The sequence below is a fragment of the Sander vitreus genome, chromosome 5 (genome assembly GCF_031162955.1).
Source record: "Sander vitreus isolate 19-12246 chromosome 5, sanVit1, whole genome shotgun sequence".
Taxonomy (NCBI): Eukaryota; Metazoa; Chordata; class Actinopteri; order Perciformes; family Percidae; genus Sander; species Sander vitreus.
Genome location: NC_135859.1, coordinates 6,507,936 through 6,524,856, shown reverse-complemented (window position 1 = coordinate 6,524,856; position 16,921 = coordinate 6,507,936). Strand labels below are relative to the sequence as shown.

Below are 16,921 nucleotides of genomic sequence, written 5' to 3'. Positions count from 1 at the left end.
ATTTTACCACACGGACCCTCTGGGTATTTCTGTGCTGTTTCTGTAACTAGAATATTAGGCATGAACTAAGAATACACTTTCTTTCTTTTACTAGTTTGTGGCTATATCAGATCATATAATATGTATTATGGCAAATACATTGAATGCAGGGCACAAAAACAGAAAAGCAGCTGGCACAGGGAATTTTTGGCATTTTTGCTTGATTAATGACTTAAAAGATTCATCAGTTTGTTGTCAATTCATTTTGTCTATTGACTAACCAATTAATCAACTCACTGTTTCAGCACTAAAACATACACAACTAAAAGGGCATTCGGAGAGCGCAGACCTCCGCCAAGTCCATGCCCTATCTCGCAATGTTTACGAAAGTGAAAGATACAGTCAGGTCCATAAATATTGGGACATCGACACAATTCTAATCTTTTTGGCTCTATACACCACCACAATGGAGTTGAAATGAAACGAACAAGATGTACTTTAACTGCAGACTTTCAGCTTTAATTTGAGGGTATTTACATCCAAATCAGGTGAACGGTGTAGGAATTACAACAGTTTGTATATGTGCCTCCCACTTTCTAAGGGACCAAAAGTAATGGGACAATTGGCTGCTCAGCTGTTCCATGGCCAGGTGTGTGTTATTCCCTCATTATCCCATATACAAGGAGCAGATAAAAGGTCCAGAGTTCATTTCAAGTGTGCTATTTGCATTTGGAATCTGTTGCTGTCAACTCTCAATATGAGATCCAAAGAGCTGTCACTATCAGTGAAGCAAGCCATCATTAGGCTGAAAAATCTAAACAAACCCATCAGAGAGATAGCAAAAACATTAGGTGTGGCCAAATCAACTGTTTGGAACATTCTTAAAAGAAAGAACGCACCGGTGAGCTCAGCAACACCAAAAGACCCGAATGCCACGGAAAACAACTGTGGTGGATGACCGAAGAATACTTTTCCTGGTGAAGAAAACACCCTTCACAGTTGGCCAGATCAAGAACACTCTCCAGGAGGTAGGTGTATGTGTGTCAAAGTCAACAATCAAGAGAAGACTTCACCAGAGTGAATACAGAGGGTTCACTACAAGATGTAAACCATTGGTGAGCCTCAAAAACAGGAAGGGCAGATTAGAGTTTGCCAAACATCATCTAAAAAAGCCTTCACATTTCTGGAACAACATCCCATGGACAGATGAGACAAAGATCAACTTGTACCAGAGTGATGGGAAGAGAAGAGTATGGAGAAGGAAAGGAACTGCTCATGGTCCAAAGCATACCACCTCATCAGTGAAGTATGGGGGTGGTAGTGTCATGGCGTGGGCATGTATGGCTGCCAATGGAACTGGTTCTCTTGTATTTATGGATGGATGGATGGATGGATGGATGGATGGACTGCTGACAAAAGCAGCAGGATGAATTCTGAAGTGTTTCGGGCAATATTATCTGCTCATATTCAGCCAAATGCTTCAGAACTCATTAAACGGCGCTTCACAGTGCAGATGGACAATGACCCGAAGCATACTGCGAAAGCAACCAAAGTTTTTTAAGGGAAAGAAGTGGAATGTTATGCAATAGCCAAGTCAATCACCTGACCTGAATCCGACTGAGCATGCATTTCACTTGCTGGAAGACAAAACTGAAGGGAAAATGCCCCAAGAACAAGCAGGAACTGAAGACAGTTGCAGCAGAGGCCTGGCAGAGCATCACCAGGGATGAAACCCAGCGTCTGGTGATGTCTATGCGTTCCAGACTTCAGGCTGTAATTGAATGCAAAGGATTTGCAACCAAGTATTAAAAAGTGAAAGTTTGATTTATGATTGTTAATCTGTCCAATTACTTTTGGTCCCTTAAAAAGTGGGAGGCACATATACAAACTGTTGTAATTCCTACACCGTTCACCTGATTTGGATGTAAATACCCTCAAATTAAAGCTGAAAGTCTGCAGTTAAAGCACATCTTGTTCGTTTCATTTCAACTCCATTGTGGTGGTGTATAGAGCCAAAAAGATTAGAATTGTGTCGATGTCCCAATATTTATGGACCTGACTGTAATTCACGCCCATAATGAACAAAGATTTTTTTTATTTATTTTTTTTAGGACAGAGGTTCAACTACGGTCAAATGAGGTAAACAAAATGTGTGTAGGACTCAGGGCCCCCTGAAGAGACTGACCCGGTTTTATTTTCACTCTCCAGTGACTTTCAATCAGTATTCATGTCCACCCATGTGTGCTCTTTGAGAAAATGAAAAATCAAGTAACCAGCTGCAATCTCAAAAATGTCAGATTTTTGTCATTCATAACTTTTCTGAGCTTAAAAAAAAAAAATATTTTTAGCTGCTTTTTTTCCATTTGTTCAGATTTGAAAGACATGTACAATCTCACAGGTGATAGAACTTTCTCAACTCATGTAAATTGCTCTGCTGCATTAAAAGCACTTTGTGTAACCAGTAGAGCGTCAAATTCAAATAGAAAGCTCTGATTCTGTGCAACTTAATGGATAACAATTAGTGGTTTGAATCCCACAGCAGCAAATTATACCGGCAACATAAAAACTCTCTGGGTAAAAGCATAAACTGAACACCATAAACTCTGCCCCGTTTACACAAAACACGCACGCACGCACTCCTTTTAAAGTGTGTTATGAGGAGCATCAGTTCATCCTAAACTCACCATGTGAACTGGCTACATACTGGCTAAGTACTACATACTTTACACACAGTTGTAATAAAGACAAACATGTAAATACAGGTGCCATATGGCCCTGTGCCTGAAGCAACATCGCAACAAGCAACAGTGAAAAGACCTCACTTGTGAAAGTGGGGTGTTATGACTCTGTGATATTTACATAGAAAACAGGCCTGCTTTTACTACGTATCACTGTTCTCCATCTGTTTATGCAGCAAAGGACACAAAGCCAAACGCAGCACTTTAACCCAGTAAACAGGAACTTTCAGGGGGCCGGCACAGATGGTAAACGAGACCGAAAACAATTCTTGTCCACAGGTCTCGAGGGCTCCTATCAGACACTCCACATTTGAGATGCCTGCTCAGGAAGATACGGGCAACTTTCAATACCAGTGAAAGTATAACTAAACTCTACTGCAGAGATATTCCCACTGCAGATCCATCACCCAACAATTATTCCTGTTAATGTCAGATTAACTGAAACCTAAACAAGATTAAGCAAGTCGTTTATTTTCTTGAAAAAAGTGCAGCGGGTAATGGATCACAGGCCCATCAGGACACCGAAATGTAATGTTATCAGCCAAAAATCTTTTTCACAAATCATTTCAGACATTAGCGGAATACAGCAACAGTATCTGGTGTATATGAATCATCCGGGCCACTGAAACACATTCATCGTGTAGCTAACTGTGATACTACCCTCGTCCTTCAAAAAGAGGTGGTTAAAGCAGCACCGGCTGAGACAGCTCCTGATAAACCTTCCATGTTTCTACCACGCCGGCGCAAGGCATGTTGTGTCTGTCTGACAGACCTGGACTGTTGCTGTGGCGGAAGTATTCAAAAAACCACATTATGTTTATCATCAGGCCATCACTCAACTCTACCTGACCACGAGTGAAGAGACACCTGATCTATTCATGGGTCTACTGTTTATGACTACTGACATTGTCCTGTCTAATGATTATTACCCAGGCATTGCGTGCAAAGAGTTCCACAATTGCTCTGAATGTTAACAAATTAAATGCTTTAGTGCTGACAGAGCAGGACAGATCTTCGTCACCATCTAGTGGTTAGAGGAGGTGTTGTGTCCTTTGTGTCTAGTTTGTTGTTGGACAGGGAGCAGTTACAGTCGCATGGAGACCGGTGGTGCTGGTGATTGCAGCTCCTGGTCCAGTAGCCGGAAGAGCATGGCACTTTTGTTGCACTGCGAGGTTTGCCCCAGAGAGCGGTGGAGCTGGGCCTGCAGGTAGTGGACGTCCCGCAGCCGCTCCTTACAGTTCAGCTTGGAGAAATAGGCTGTTGCCTCATTTAGCGTGTCAACAGCCAAAACCACCAAATGCAAATCTGCAGCGAGACAACAAGCAGCAGTGTGTAAAAAGAGGCTGTATGTACAACACTTAGAGATAGGGATCAGTGTTCTGTGGCGGGGGGGGGTGGGTGTGTGTGTGTGTGTGTGTGTTACCTGCTTGCGCTTGTCCATTTGGCCTGAACCCAGCCACCGCCATCTGACAGCGGGCCGTCAGCAGCAGGGCTCGGCCCTTGTCCATGAGCGAGCCGTGGGCCAGAACAGGCTCGATGGCTTCATGCAGAACACTCAGAGCGTGCTCAGGAACCCCCAACATCAGCTGCAGGGAAGGAGAGGAAACAAAGACAATAAAGAAACCATGCGTGTTGTGTGGCTTTTATTTTATTTTGCGTGGACACCAGCTGTACTGCAATTCAATAAAAGACTATGGTGATTGACTTGAATCAGTGGAGGAATAAGTATTCCGATCCTTTACTTAAGTAAAAATATACTAATACCACACTGTGAAAATCCTCGCACTTTAGAAACGGGAAACGATCTAAACTAATCGACTAAGTGTTTAATCGGCCAATCACTTCAGCTGACTTGTAGGCCGTTATATTGTATGAAAAGTGAAAGTGTTTTTTGTAACTAGTAACTAAAGCTGTCCGATTAACATAGTGGAGGGAACTGAAATGTAGTGGAGTAGAAGTAGAAAGTGGCATGAAAAGACTCTAGTAAAGTGCAAGTGGCAAAACATTTGTACTTAAGTACAGTACTGGAGTAGATGTAGTTAGTTACAGTCCACCACTGATTTGCATATATGGAGAGCTGTAACAGTGTTTGAGTGAAATCTGTCTTCCTGTTGTGGCTGACCTGAGTGAAGGCCAGGTGGAGGATGGTCTCTGAGGCCAGGGACTGAAGGTGGTGCTGTCTAGCCAGAGCCAAGGCCTGCAGGAGGAGAGGAAGAGCTGTGGAGAAGCCAGACGACTCCCAGTGGAGCTCAGCGGTGGAAAGCATAACTCTGTATCAGACGTAAACAGGCAGTGATGTCAAAGTAGGGCTGGGTACCAAATTCAATACTTTCTAGGCACTGACCGAACTGCCGCCTAAGTGTCGAAAAAAATGCCTCGGTCATTCGATATCAAATTTCAATACCTAAGGAGTAAATCTCATTAGCGTCAGTGAGCCAGTAAGCATGCAGCATGCTTCTACCAAGATCTAATAAAAGGCAGGCAGGAAAAACTCGCAAGTTACGCACAGAGACGGGGCTCACGTAGTAGGAGCTGAAAAATAAATAAAAAGATTTGTGGCGTAATGTTGTAGTTTTCTTTTTTGTTAAAATGGATTTCATAAAATTGGTACTGAAAAAAGTAGCGTTCAGGAACCGGTATCGAAGTCCCGTATTGGTACCGACATTTCTTTGGTGAGTATAGTTTAGTCGGTACGATTCCACACATAAAAACAAAGAAGGTAGACGTTTAGGTGAGTTCACTCTCCTCTACAATCCAGGAAAGAGGTAATCATTAGGGCTGGGACCATATGCTTTTGTCCCAAATCGATTCTTTCAGGATACGTGGGTGCCGATTCGATTTGTATTATGCAATTTTCACTTATTGTAATTCTAGAAGTATTGTGATGCGATAGTATTGAGTATTGCGATTTTCTTTTCCTTCTTTAACAAAAACAAAAAAGTTGAAGTGCTCATATTATGCTCATCTTCAGGTTCATAATTGTATTTAGAGGTTGTACCAGAATAGGTTTACATGGTTTCATTTTCAAAAAAACCATTAATTAATATTTTTGTTGTACTGCACATTGCTGCAGCTCCTCTTTTCACCCTGTGTGTTGAGCTCTCCGTTTTAGCTACCGAGTGAGGCATCTCACTTCTATTCCATTTTTGCTGGGAGTCGCACATGTGCAGTAGCTAGGTAAGGGCTGCTACTATGCTACTACCCAGTCACAAGCAGAGTATGAGGGAGTGCCACGCTAGCAGCTTGGCGAGCATTATAACGTTCGTCACGGAAGTAAAGGCTGGACTACAATAGAGCTGTTTGGAGCAGTTTGTGAACAGTGTTTTCTGTTGGAGATGGTAAGTCCCTTTGGGCTTTTTCACTTTTTAAACCTATAACGTGCACAAAAAAGATATATAAACACAATAAAGGAAAGGGGGAAAAGCCAAAAAGCATAATATGAGCACTTTAAATAATACACTTCTAGAGAATAGATCATGAGACATTTCTAAAAACTAATTGTTTTCTAAAAAGAATGCACATCACGTCAGTCAGTCTGACATTTAATTCCATTTGTAAAGAAGTTCATAACATGGATTTTCAGCATTTTCTGTTTCCGCACTCTTTTGCTGAAAACGGATATAATGTAGTCGCCGTCAGCGGTACCGTATAAAACAGAAAATATTTAGGTGAATCAATGGTTAAAAAAAAAAATTCACAATACATACGATTTGGGATCCCCGCCCCCCCCCCACCCCTAGTAATCATGGTATCAGAAATGATCAAGTCACCTGATGACCACCTCGGTACGTTTAGTCTTCTCACAGTGCGCCTGCAGCCGCTGTAAGATACTGTACGCCTCAGTGCTCCGGTTCAGAGCCTTCAGAACTTGAGCTTTCCTGTCGGCAAACACACAAACACTGTGACAGCTCTGACACAAATAACACGTGTGAGACAGCCATCGTTGCAATTGGAACTGAAGATCTGTGCCTTGGCGTTACCTGTAGAGACCTTCTGTTTTGTTTAAGGCGGAGATCGCCGTGACTAGTGGCTCTGCCAAATGGTATTTCCCTTCGTTCATATGTCTCTCAAACTGGATTTTCAGATCGCACAGCATCCAGAGCTGAATTGGGACAATTTAGGGCAATGAAAAACAAAAAACAGTTCACGTAATTGTTTTTACATTTCCCATCATGGATTCTGCTACATTATATCAAGCACCACAGAATAAAGCAAGCAAGTTTTCACCTCTGCACTACAGAGCACAATAAAATGGACTAAAGAACGGAATCAGACTTTTTGACAAAAATATTATGCAATGAAATAAGCATGTGAAAATAGCAGTAACTACAAAACAAAAGCTAAAAACCCAGCGTAACTTCAGTAAGTGCTCTCTGAGTTGGTTATATAGAAGGTGCCGTCACAAAGCAAAATCATCAGTTATCATAAAGGTTCTATGGGGATGATTTGTTGGGTTACAAAATGAGCCTAAAAAGACATCAAATAGAGGCATTACAAATGTCCTATATGTTCCACAACTTGCCAGCCAGCCTGATAACCTTTCTCCACCTCTGTCTTTCTGCAGATACTGCTCTCTGCCTTTATAGGGCAGCACTGAATAATACAGTATGGCTGAGAGAACACACCTTGGCATGATGCGAGTGAGGAGGAAACTGTTCTTTCAGATGCTGGAGAATCTCAGAAACTGCACAGTACAGGCCCTGCAACAGAAGCAAACATATACATGTTGAACTCTGCCCATGAAGACCTGATCGATGTTTATTACCTTCCCGCAAAGCTGGGTCAACTGACTAATGGATATTGAAGCAGCGGGCCGGAAAGCACACAGATGAGATCAAATTAAATGTGTTACCTGCTCAGCGTGCAGCTCGGCCAGGTGGCACAGAGCCACGGCGAACGCCTCAGTGTTGTTCTGCTGGACCCCGAAGTTGACTGGCTCCAGACTGCTCATGTTGAGAAGCAGCTGGGCCTGCTGCAGAGCCATGGTGCTGCAAGAGACACAGGCACGTAATTGACTTTGAGAAAAAGTGCTGGTCATGCAGACACTTCGGAGTCATGTGTTTTTACACCTAAACTTGTTTTTTTTTTTTAATGCTCATGACAGGTTTGTCCTGTACATTAGATGTCCGAAATGTTAATCCGTGCATATCAACATGTGACGTTTTTAACCGTGTTTCACAGAGCTGATTTACTGTCAGTGACAGTGAACACAACTGACAACTGTGTGTCGGGGTGGCGAGTTGAAGAGGCTGACCTCTTGCCGAACATCCTCCATATGGACGTAGTCTGAGCCAGGCTGATCTCGATCAGCTCCGACAGACTGTGCTTCCAGTGCAGGATGTCCGTGTCCTTGAGTGCGTCCATCAGTTTGTGGGCTGTCTTACCCTGTGTCGCCCCCTGCTGGACCAGAGACTGAATGCCCAGAGATGCCAGGTACTACAGCAGGGAGAATAAGAATCAGAATACGTTATTTATCCCCTCAGGGAAATGGTTCAGTTGCAGTTGCACACAGTCCGATTCAAGGTTAAGTAAGAAAAGAGCTAGTCAAAACGTGTATGGTCTCGCTTTGCCAGACCTTCCTCCACAGCGCTGCGGAGGAGGGTCTGGCTAGTCCACACAGCATTATGGGAAGGGAGAAAAAGGTGCTCTGGTTTATTGGCATTTCTTTAAACCAATCACAATACTCATGGGCGGCGCTTTGCTCCGCACGGAGCCGCTGATAAATAGCCTCGGGAAGGAACTGGTTTTGGTGGAACGTGTGTACGTTCCAAAGTTGTTCTAGTCGTGCGAATGAAAACTCAGATTGGACAGATAGTCTAGCTAGCTGTCTGGATTTACCCTGCAGAGATCTGAGGAGCAGTTAACCACAGTCCTCACAAATCCACCGGAGTTTAAAATTCCCACACAAAGAAAGCGGAAGGCGACGTATATATCGGCGAAAAGTCATGCATCCGGCGGAATTTCCCCCGCGGCACCGGAGCAACCCCGGAAGTGGAACGTCGTGGATAGAGACTAATAAGTGTATAAAGTAACATAGCAACAGTGCAAGAAATAAAAAAGTTAAGTAGAAGTAAAGTAAGATTAGGTTTAAAGTTAGACTGGGTTAAAAGATTAGCTAAAACAATGGATTGTACAAATGCTACTGTAGTGCAACATAAATAAGTACAGCATAAACAAAGTACAGTGTGAATATATAAGTAGCAGCAGTGAATAAATAACAGATATTGCATATGTAACTGATACATTATTGCATTGAGGATAATAATAATAATAATAATAATAATAATAATAATATACTTTATTGATCCCCAGGGGGGGGAATTACAATTTTATCAATCAGTGTGGTGGACAACACATATGCAGACGTACAATGACTGCTGGATGATGCTTTCTATGTTGCTTTTATGATGTGTGGCAAGCTGTGTTTTCTTTTGCAATCTTGCTTCATATTTGAAGCGTTCTCTGTATTCCTGTATGTTATTTTTATGAAGGAATATTTACTTAAAGAACAAACAGAACAATTAGCTAATGAGAGGTGCTGACTTGCAACTAACGTGTTGATCTAATGCCCACCATGGAACAGCTGTTACTGTACATAATTAACATGAAGAACACCTCTATTCCCGTATTTCATGATTGCTTTGGCTCAGTTTAGTTTTCACAGCAGTTTCAATTTACAAAACTCCTAATGCAAAGAGCCAAACTGACTTTTTAAGTTTGATTCTCACTGTAGAGGCTAAGCCCAAGCTTGCTGTACCACGGGCTGAATAGTTGATGCACTTTTTTTTTTACCTTGTTTGATCAAATAAAGTTCAAGTCGTATTTGCAGTTCAAACTAGACATGCCCCGATACCATTTCTTTCTTCCCGATACCGATTCTGATTCCTGAACTTGCGTTATCGGCGGATACCGAGTACCGATCCGATACCAGTGTGTCATATATTTTATTATGTTTTAACAACTGTATACTACTATCCCTGTATGGATGTGATATGATTTCTATCTTTGTTGTTGGTCTGGCTCAGGTTAAACTCTTTGTGAAACATGAACGCCACAGAACTTTCTTTTATTCTGCAGTTTGACAGAATATGTCAGTCATTTGTCAGTTATAACGGAAAAAAGAACATAAATAAACTACTTTAACGTAGATTTTCTTTAGGGCTTTATTACGTGGTATCGGATCGGTGCATGAACTCCAGTACTTCCTGATACCGATACCAGCGTTTTAGGCGGTATCGGAGCCGACATCTCGAGTTCAAACCAGTACACAAACTGGTGACTGTGTGTGACTGTATCGGTATGTGTATGGCTGTGTGGTCCGTGGTGGCGTGGTGGTCAAAAACTGTCTGTGCTTCCGGTGGAACACCTGACTAACCGAAGATTGGTTCCTAATTCTCCTGAGCGCTAACTGGCTAACAGAAAATGCGGCCCTTGCGGACAAAGTGCAAAACACTCAATCACATAATAAGTCCTCAGAAAAGCAGCTGCCTCGTATTAGCTTAATGCTTTTTTTCTTTTTCTTCTAAGAGTACACTTCACTGAATCAAAGCAACAGGTATTTAAGCATTTCTGCAACATGATATATCATATCATTGTCTCTAATTGGTGTGATAAAGGAAATTCAATAAATAAAATAAAGGTTTTAAAAAGTCTTTCTTACTCTATACATTATTTCAAATACCTCTACCTCTAATTTGCACATTTGTTCTCATTAATGATCATTTTCAAATGTTCTCATCTTTTTTTTAAAATGCAACCATGTTTAAAATTCAGTGATGAACATATATAATGTTGAGGTGCTCTGGTAAACTTCCGGTGCAATGTATTACCTAATTTGATACTGATCCCATCGCATGATGGTGTCTAGTTTCATTTGGTTTGCTACGTGAAGTTTACAGCATTTTGCGTTAAAGGTTTGGCAAACTAAAACCGCTGGGAGAAGTGAGCCAAGGCAATTATGAAATAATGATCACAATAAACAGCCACGGCCCGTTTAATATAGGCATTCTGTTTTAAGAGCTCACGTAGCACTCACTGGCAGGCAGAAATGGGCAGCCATTTTCACCGAATCCTCAGTCAACACAGTGCTGTCAGCTCCCTTCATCTGTTCCAGTGTGTAGAGCCAACTCTGATGTGGGACACAAAGAGACAGGCAGAAATAAACTAGGCACACTCATTAATTCGGGCAGAAATAAACTAAGGCACACTCGTATTAAATTCAGGCAGAAAAGAACTAAGGCACACTCATTCAATTTAGACATAATGAACCATCGATCATGATGCAACAGTGACACGCAGTAAAATAATAACAGTAGAATTTTACCAGACAGTGCTGTAAGCACACATGATCATTGGACTCCTGGGCAATGCGGATAGCTTCCTGTAGAGCCAGATCAGCCTGCTGACTGAGGGAAAAGAGAAAGGGAGCCATGTTTTATACACATCCACTCTTTGTAGGAACTCCAGCAGGTCTTGTACTCACTAGTGGCCGAAGCGACAGTGCAGGCTTGCCAGGTTGAGAGCGGCGTAGCGGAGACTTCGGCCGTAGCCCTCGTCCCCGTTGCTCTTTCCCTCGCTTCCAGACAAGATGAGGCGGTCAAAATAATGCAAGAGGCTGTGGGCGGAGAGGAAGATGTCCTGGACTCTCATGCTGTTCAGGTAGTTCAGGTAATGCTGAGGAGAGCGAGTGAAAAACACAGCGCTGATGAAGAACATATCCACCCCCCCCCCTCCTCCTCTGGTAGAAGGGTTAATATAGCAGGGAAAGTTAAGTGGATGGAGCTCACCGCCTCAGCAAAATCGGGGTTGAACTTCAGCATGTTGTTGAGCTCTTCCTGCAGCGCAGCCGGCTTCAGTGCTTTGTTCTCATCGTTCTTTAGAAGATATGCCTGTAGAAAGATGTTGGGGGAAAAAAAAAATTGTAAAAAGCCCCTTAAAAAAAGTATTTCACCGCTGGAAAGAGGGGCTTTTCATTAAACTGGGCTGTCCATGCAGTAGGAATTGTCGGTGCTGGTAACAAACGATCTCGTATATAACAGTTAAACAGTGAACTAAAATATGTTGATGAAAACATTTTAGGCGGGAAACAGGCAATACAGTAACAGAATTCCGGTTTATATTTGATCAGCACTGCCTAGTTTTACAGTTTGATCTGAGTTGGGTCAGAGTTTGAGAAAGAGAGAGGGAGGGCTCTCTCTCTCTCTTTCTCGCTCCCGATTCGCTTCTATACTCTTTGTGTCCGTATGCTGAAGTACAGTCTGTAGTTCAAGCAACAGGCCCTAGGGCCGGCATCAAACCTCCAAGTGACGCGTTATGCGTCAAACGCGTCATTAGAGGTTTTTCTGCTGGCCTGCGAGTAGGGAGATCTGGGCACCTGGGAAGATGGAGGGAAGTTTACCACAATTCCTTTACACATACTACCAACATTATTATGATACAAAGTTGGTTGAATAATCGGCAAAGTATCCCTAGAAGGGATACAAAAGCACATCTAGATTTGAAACTCTTGATGTGTGGTTCTTTTTTTTTTACCTATTGTGTCAAATCTGCTGGTTTGACCAAGACAGGGTTTCTGCAGGTTTTACCAAGTCAAACTGAAGACCTTTTTAAGACCTTTATGAATGAAATGTAAGACCTATATCACGACATTAAAGTGAAACGAAATGCAGAGTCACAAAAGTACTTGCAAAGATAAATACATGTATTCAAATTGAATAAAAGCGACACAGAGTAATGACAAATCTCTTCATATAGCGCTAATTATATTTGGACGAGCGAAAGAAAGAACTACGACACCACGGAATCCAAAAAAAAAAAAAAAAACATTATTTAAGACCTAGAACCCAATGCTCCAGCGAATTTAAGACTTTTTAAAGGCCTAAAACTTTGATTTTGAAATGTTAGACTTTTTAAGACCCCGCGGAAACCTTGCAAGATGACACTAATGCCTAGGGGTGCACGATTCAGAAAATATTCGATATTGATTTTTAGGCTCAGGATTCGATTCAAAAAACGATTCTCGATTCAAAAAAGCGATTCACAGTATGTGAATGTAGTTACTTTTCCCACGTGATTGCAGTAGACGTACAATTTAAAAGAAAAGAAAGGCAACAAATTAAATGTAGTTTGATATTACTTTATATGTCTTCATACAAAAATAAAAACTTTTGCAACTAAAAACTGCAAAGTGCCAAGCTTTGGCCAGCTTTCAAATACATTTAATTCAAGTATAAAATAAAACTGTTAAATAAAAAGAGCTTTTCGTTCAGAGTTGAGTGGGAGTTTAGAGCATTGAAAGAGAGTGCGTTGGTTGACTGTAGAGGTGGTCCGATACCATTTTTTTCTTCCCGATACCGATTCTGATACCTGAACTTGCGTATCGGCCGATACCGAGTACCAATCCGATACCAGTGTGTCATATATTTTATTATGTTTTAACAACTGTATACTACTATCCCTGTATGGATGTGATATGATTTCTATCTTTGTTGTCGGTCTGACTCAGGTTAAACTCTTTGTGAAACATGAATGCCACAGAACTTTCTTTTATTCTGCAGTTTGACAGTCAGTTATAACGGAAAAAGAACAAATAAACTACTTTAACGTATTTTTTCTTAAGGGCTTTATTACGTGGTATCGGATCTGTGTATAAACTCCAGTACTTCCCGATACCGATACCAGCGTTTTAGGCGGTATCGGAGCCGATACTGATACTGGTATCGGAACATCTCTAGTTGACTGGCATGTTAGGTACTTTAGGTTGTTGTTGGTCCACGTCTTTAATGTTAATCTCTGGGTGATGGCGTACCATGCGAGTTCTCAAGTTTGTGGTGTTTCCAAAATACTTAACTTTCGCTTTGCAAAGCCTGCATATAGCATGATTCCCATCAAGTTCCGTCTTCCCCTCGAGGTTATAAAAGCCGAAATGTGCCCAAACTCTCGCCTACGATGAGGATGTAGCAGGTTGAATCATTCTTACTGTGAGGTTTGCCATTGTTTGCGCCGACTAAACTACTTCTGCTGCACTCGTTCTTCTTTTGTTTGATGACAAGAGTGCCCAGGCGTCAGTGTGAATTTGACGCAGTGCAGACTATGGGACGCAGTCTATGGGAATGGCGAGCTAAACTCATTTCAGGACAATAGTATACACAGCATTACAAAACAAAACAAAAAATATATATATATAGGAATCGATTTTTGGAATTCTATGAATCGGTAGAGCTTGAATCGCGATACAAATTTTTTTTTTGTTGTGTTTTTGTTTTTTGCACACCCCTACTAATGCCCTTCAGTTAATTCCGGCCTTGATTTAAACACTCACCTGTTTTGCAAGAAAGTACTCTGCTTGTTTTTGTGACAGGGGACCTCTGCTCGGAGTACTGTCATTTCTGGAGAAGAGCCAAAACAACAAACAGACACATGAGATCTGCGTTTAACAATAGTCCCGGTGCATTAACATTAAAATAAAAGTCTTTCCGATTATCATAGACATTTCACAAAGTAGTAGGTGCAGACAACCAAAAAATAAGGTCGAAATTTTCAAGATTCCCCCCCAATTAAAGTAAAATATGTTACACTAAATCAAAAGATTTGATCCAAGAACAGCATCACTAACCGAAGCTCTGACTCGTGCAGCGGGGTGTCCAACTCCTCTCTGTCTATTCTGTCCCCGACAGTATCCTCGGTGCTGGTGAGGTCCATGTCGGAATCGTCAGCAACCAGCACTGGCAAACTCACCTGGCCATCGGTAGGCTTGGCGTAGTGACTGTGGTAGTAATGCTGCAGGGACTTGTACAGCTTGTAGACCTGACTGAAAGACAGCTTGTTGTAGGCCAGGAGCATGTGTCTCATGAAAAGACCTAAAACAAACAAACAAGTGAGGCGCAGCTTAACGCAAGTCTTCTTAATGAGAATAACACAGACATTTCACAAGTTGTAATCAGACTTTAAGAGCTGACAAATCGTGTGTGAGCTACTCACCCACGACACTGGTTTTATAAGCCTCTGAATCAAAAGCAGAGAATGGAGTGGGAAGAGTGGAAAAGAAGTACTCCATGTCTTTCAGCTCTCCGTCTGCCATTTCATGCAGCCTGTGAAAGAGAAAAACCGCCTCAGAAACTAGACAACGTCAATATTTTAACATTATCGTGAAATTGTATCGTCTGGGACCGCGGTTATTATATCAGTCAGTAGATGTCATCGCTAAAAGGCTACATTACAATTCATTTAAACTATTTTGCTCTTTGGGGAGCATAGGTCATTCATGAACTTTCTCCAGCTGGTTCGGTGTTGGCCGGTCTTCTCCGCTTCCTTAAAGAATGATGTCGTTTCCTTGACTTGTGCCTCCACAGACCTTCTCTGGGTTTTCCTGTTTTTTTTTTCTCCCCCTTGTGGGTTCCAGGGTTAAGGCCTGTCTGGTTGTGGTCGAGGGAGGTTTCCTCAGGGAATGCCCTAGCCAGCCCCATTTCCTGCGTTTGATTTGTGTTTCAATTAGTTCTTTTTTAGTGATTTTCTGCTATCTGTGAGGCTTTAGTGGCTTGGTACATTGTTCGGATGTTCCAGGCACCAATCCTTGCAGTGTGTTTGGTTGTAAGGAGGGAGATCAGATGCACAACTTCCTTTCGGCTTTTGTTGCGCAGTAGAGCTGGGCAATATATCGATATTATATCAATATCGTGATATGGGAGTAGATGTCGTCTTAAATTTCGTAATATCGTGACATGACACATACTTCGCCCTGCCCAGCAATCCCGTACTTTACCTGTTTCCACCTCTCACGACTTGGACGAGGGGTTGAATATGGAGAGGTTACATTACAATTATGTGGTCCAATTTTCCCTGAACTTAGCACCAGTAGTTAGTAGCGTTTAGTTACCCGAATATTGATACTGAAGCAGCATACCTGAGTTTGACAGCATATGCAGTCTGAGGGCAACATTCCTCCACAGTCTTCAGGAATTGGCCAAGAGTCAGGTCTGGACCCTGAACACCCCACCAGAAACAAAAGATACAACTATGAAACACCTGCTACAACACAGCGGTATGCAAGATAACTGCATTAATGAAACCAACCTGCTGCAAGGGCAGGATTAGTTTGTTAAGTCGTCTCCTTTCTGGAAGTGTGATTTTGGACGCAGTCATATCGTACAGCAGCGCCAGGACGGAGATTTTATACGGAGTCACCCAGTCTTTGATACCAAACACGTTAGCATGGACCACTCCGTTCGTCATCATAGGGTTGAAATACAAACTTTCATGCACACTCGCCATTTTGACAGGTTGTGTTAGGCTACGGCGATGAAATAACCCAATGTTGAGGTACACTGGGTCAATATTTAGCGGAAATAAAAGTTAAAGACAGCCAGCAGCAGCAGCAGCAGCTAACATAACGTTAGCTAGCTAGCGTCCCAAGTTCATTTAACGTTAGTCCCGAGAAGACGGCAATAAAACATCAACGATTAGGCTCTGCTAATTTGCAGAAAACGGAATTTTACTGACAGTGAACGCTCACTTTGGTCTTGTCAGGTAATTTGGTTTATTTACATGTTGACAGAAATTGCCGCTTTGCTTTCAAACTACCCTCCTTCTGTCCTCCTCCTCATTCTTCTTCTTTTTCTTCTTGTTGTATTCCATTACAGCGGTTGGCATCCAGCTCATTGGTGCATTACTGCCACCTTCTGCTCCGGAGTGTAGATCAGACAATAGACTTCTGATTCCCTTCAGAAAAAAGAAAATCTAAATAGATAAACTAACACACACACACACACACACACACACACACACACACACACACACACACACACACACACACACACACACACACACACCATCATTCACCATCATTATTAATTATACACAGGGACGTGCACAGACATTTAGAGGGGCTATTGCTCTAATCTGGAAAAAAAAGCCAACCTAATATTGTGCTAGGCCTCATCTTGAATAGAATTATTAGAATCTGAATACAGTATACTGTACTTTTTACTGCTAAAAAGCTGAACACTGACACTAGTGCTGCCAGTTGACCTTTAGACTTTGGCTGCTCTCAATGATTCTGGTTGAGATAACTAATGTTATGATTTGGCACCATAACAAATATTTATGTTTATACATATATTATAAAGAACAATTACAACTACTGACTACAGCTTGTAAAAGTATTTTACTCGATCTCCTGGTTCTCAAATGCTCTGTGAACTGGAGCT

The 16,921-nt window shown here is 42.0% G+C and overlaps 1 protein-coding gene across 1 annotated transcript; it reads right to left on the bottom strand.

The window, feature by feature from the left end:
• Positions 1–2,130: 2,130 nt before the first annotated feature.
• On the bottom strand, positions 2,131–16,344 carry anapc5 (anaphase promoting complex subunit 5). Its single transcript, XM_078250267.1, has 17 exons — positions 15,789–16,344; positions 15,619–15,698; positions 14,697–14,806; positions 14,332–14,575; positions 14,038–14,104; positions 11,504–11,605; positions 11,200–11,390; positions 11,041–11,122; positions 10,753–10,845; positions 7,972–8,153; positions 7,570–7,705; positions 7,343–7,417; positions 6,698–6,819; positions 6,488–6,595; positions 4,840–4,987; positions 4,141–4,303; positions 2,131–4,022 (listed from the first exon to the last, which is right to left on the bottom strand). Exons 1-17 carry the CDS (start codon positions 15,984–15,986, stop codon positions 3,802–3,804), a joined length of 2,322 nt encoding a protein of 773 aa, XP_078106393.1. The 5' UTR covers positions 15,987–16,344; the 3' UTR covers positions 2,131–3,801.
• Between the last annotated feature and the right edge of the window lie 577 nt (positions 16,345–16,921).

What these genes read in the sequence shown, in the direction of transcription:
- anapc5 (XM_078250267.1), bottom strand. Translation starts at nt 15,986, where the DNA reads ATGGCGAGTGTGCATGAAAGTTTGTATTTCAACCCTATGATGACGAAC. An exon ending in TGGAGGATGTTCGGCAAGAG is followed by an intron (nt 7,706 to 7,971) that starts GTCAGCCTCTTC and finishes TGTCTCTTGCAG; the next exon opens with CACCATGGCTCTGCAGCAGG. An exon ending in AAATGGACAAGCGCAAGCAG is followed by an intron (nt 4,023 to 4,140) that starts GTAACACACACA and finishes GTCTCGCTGCAG; the next exon opens with ATTTGCATTTGGTGGTTTTG.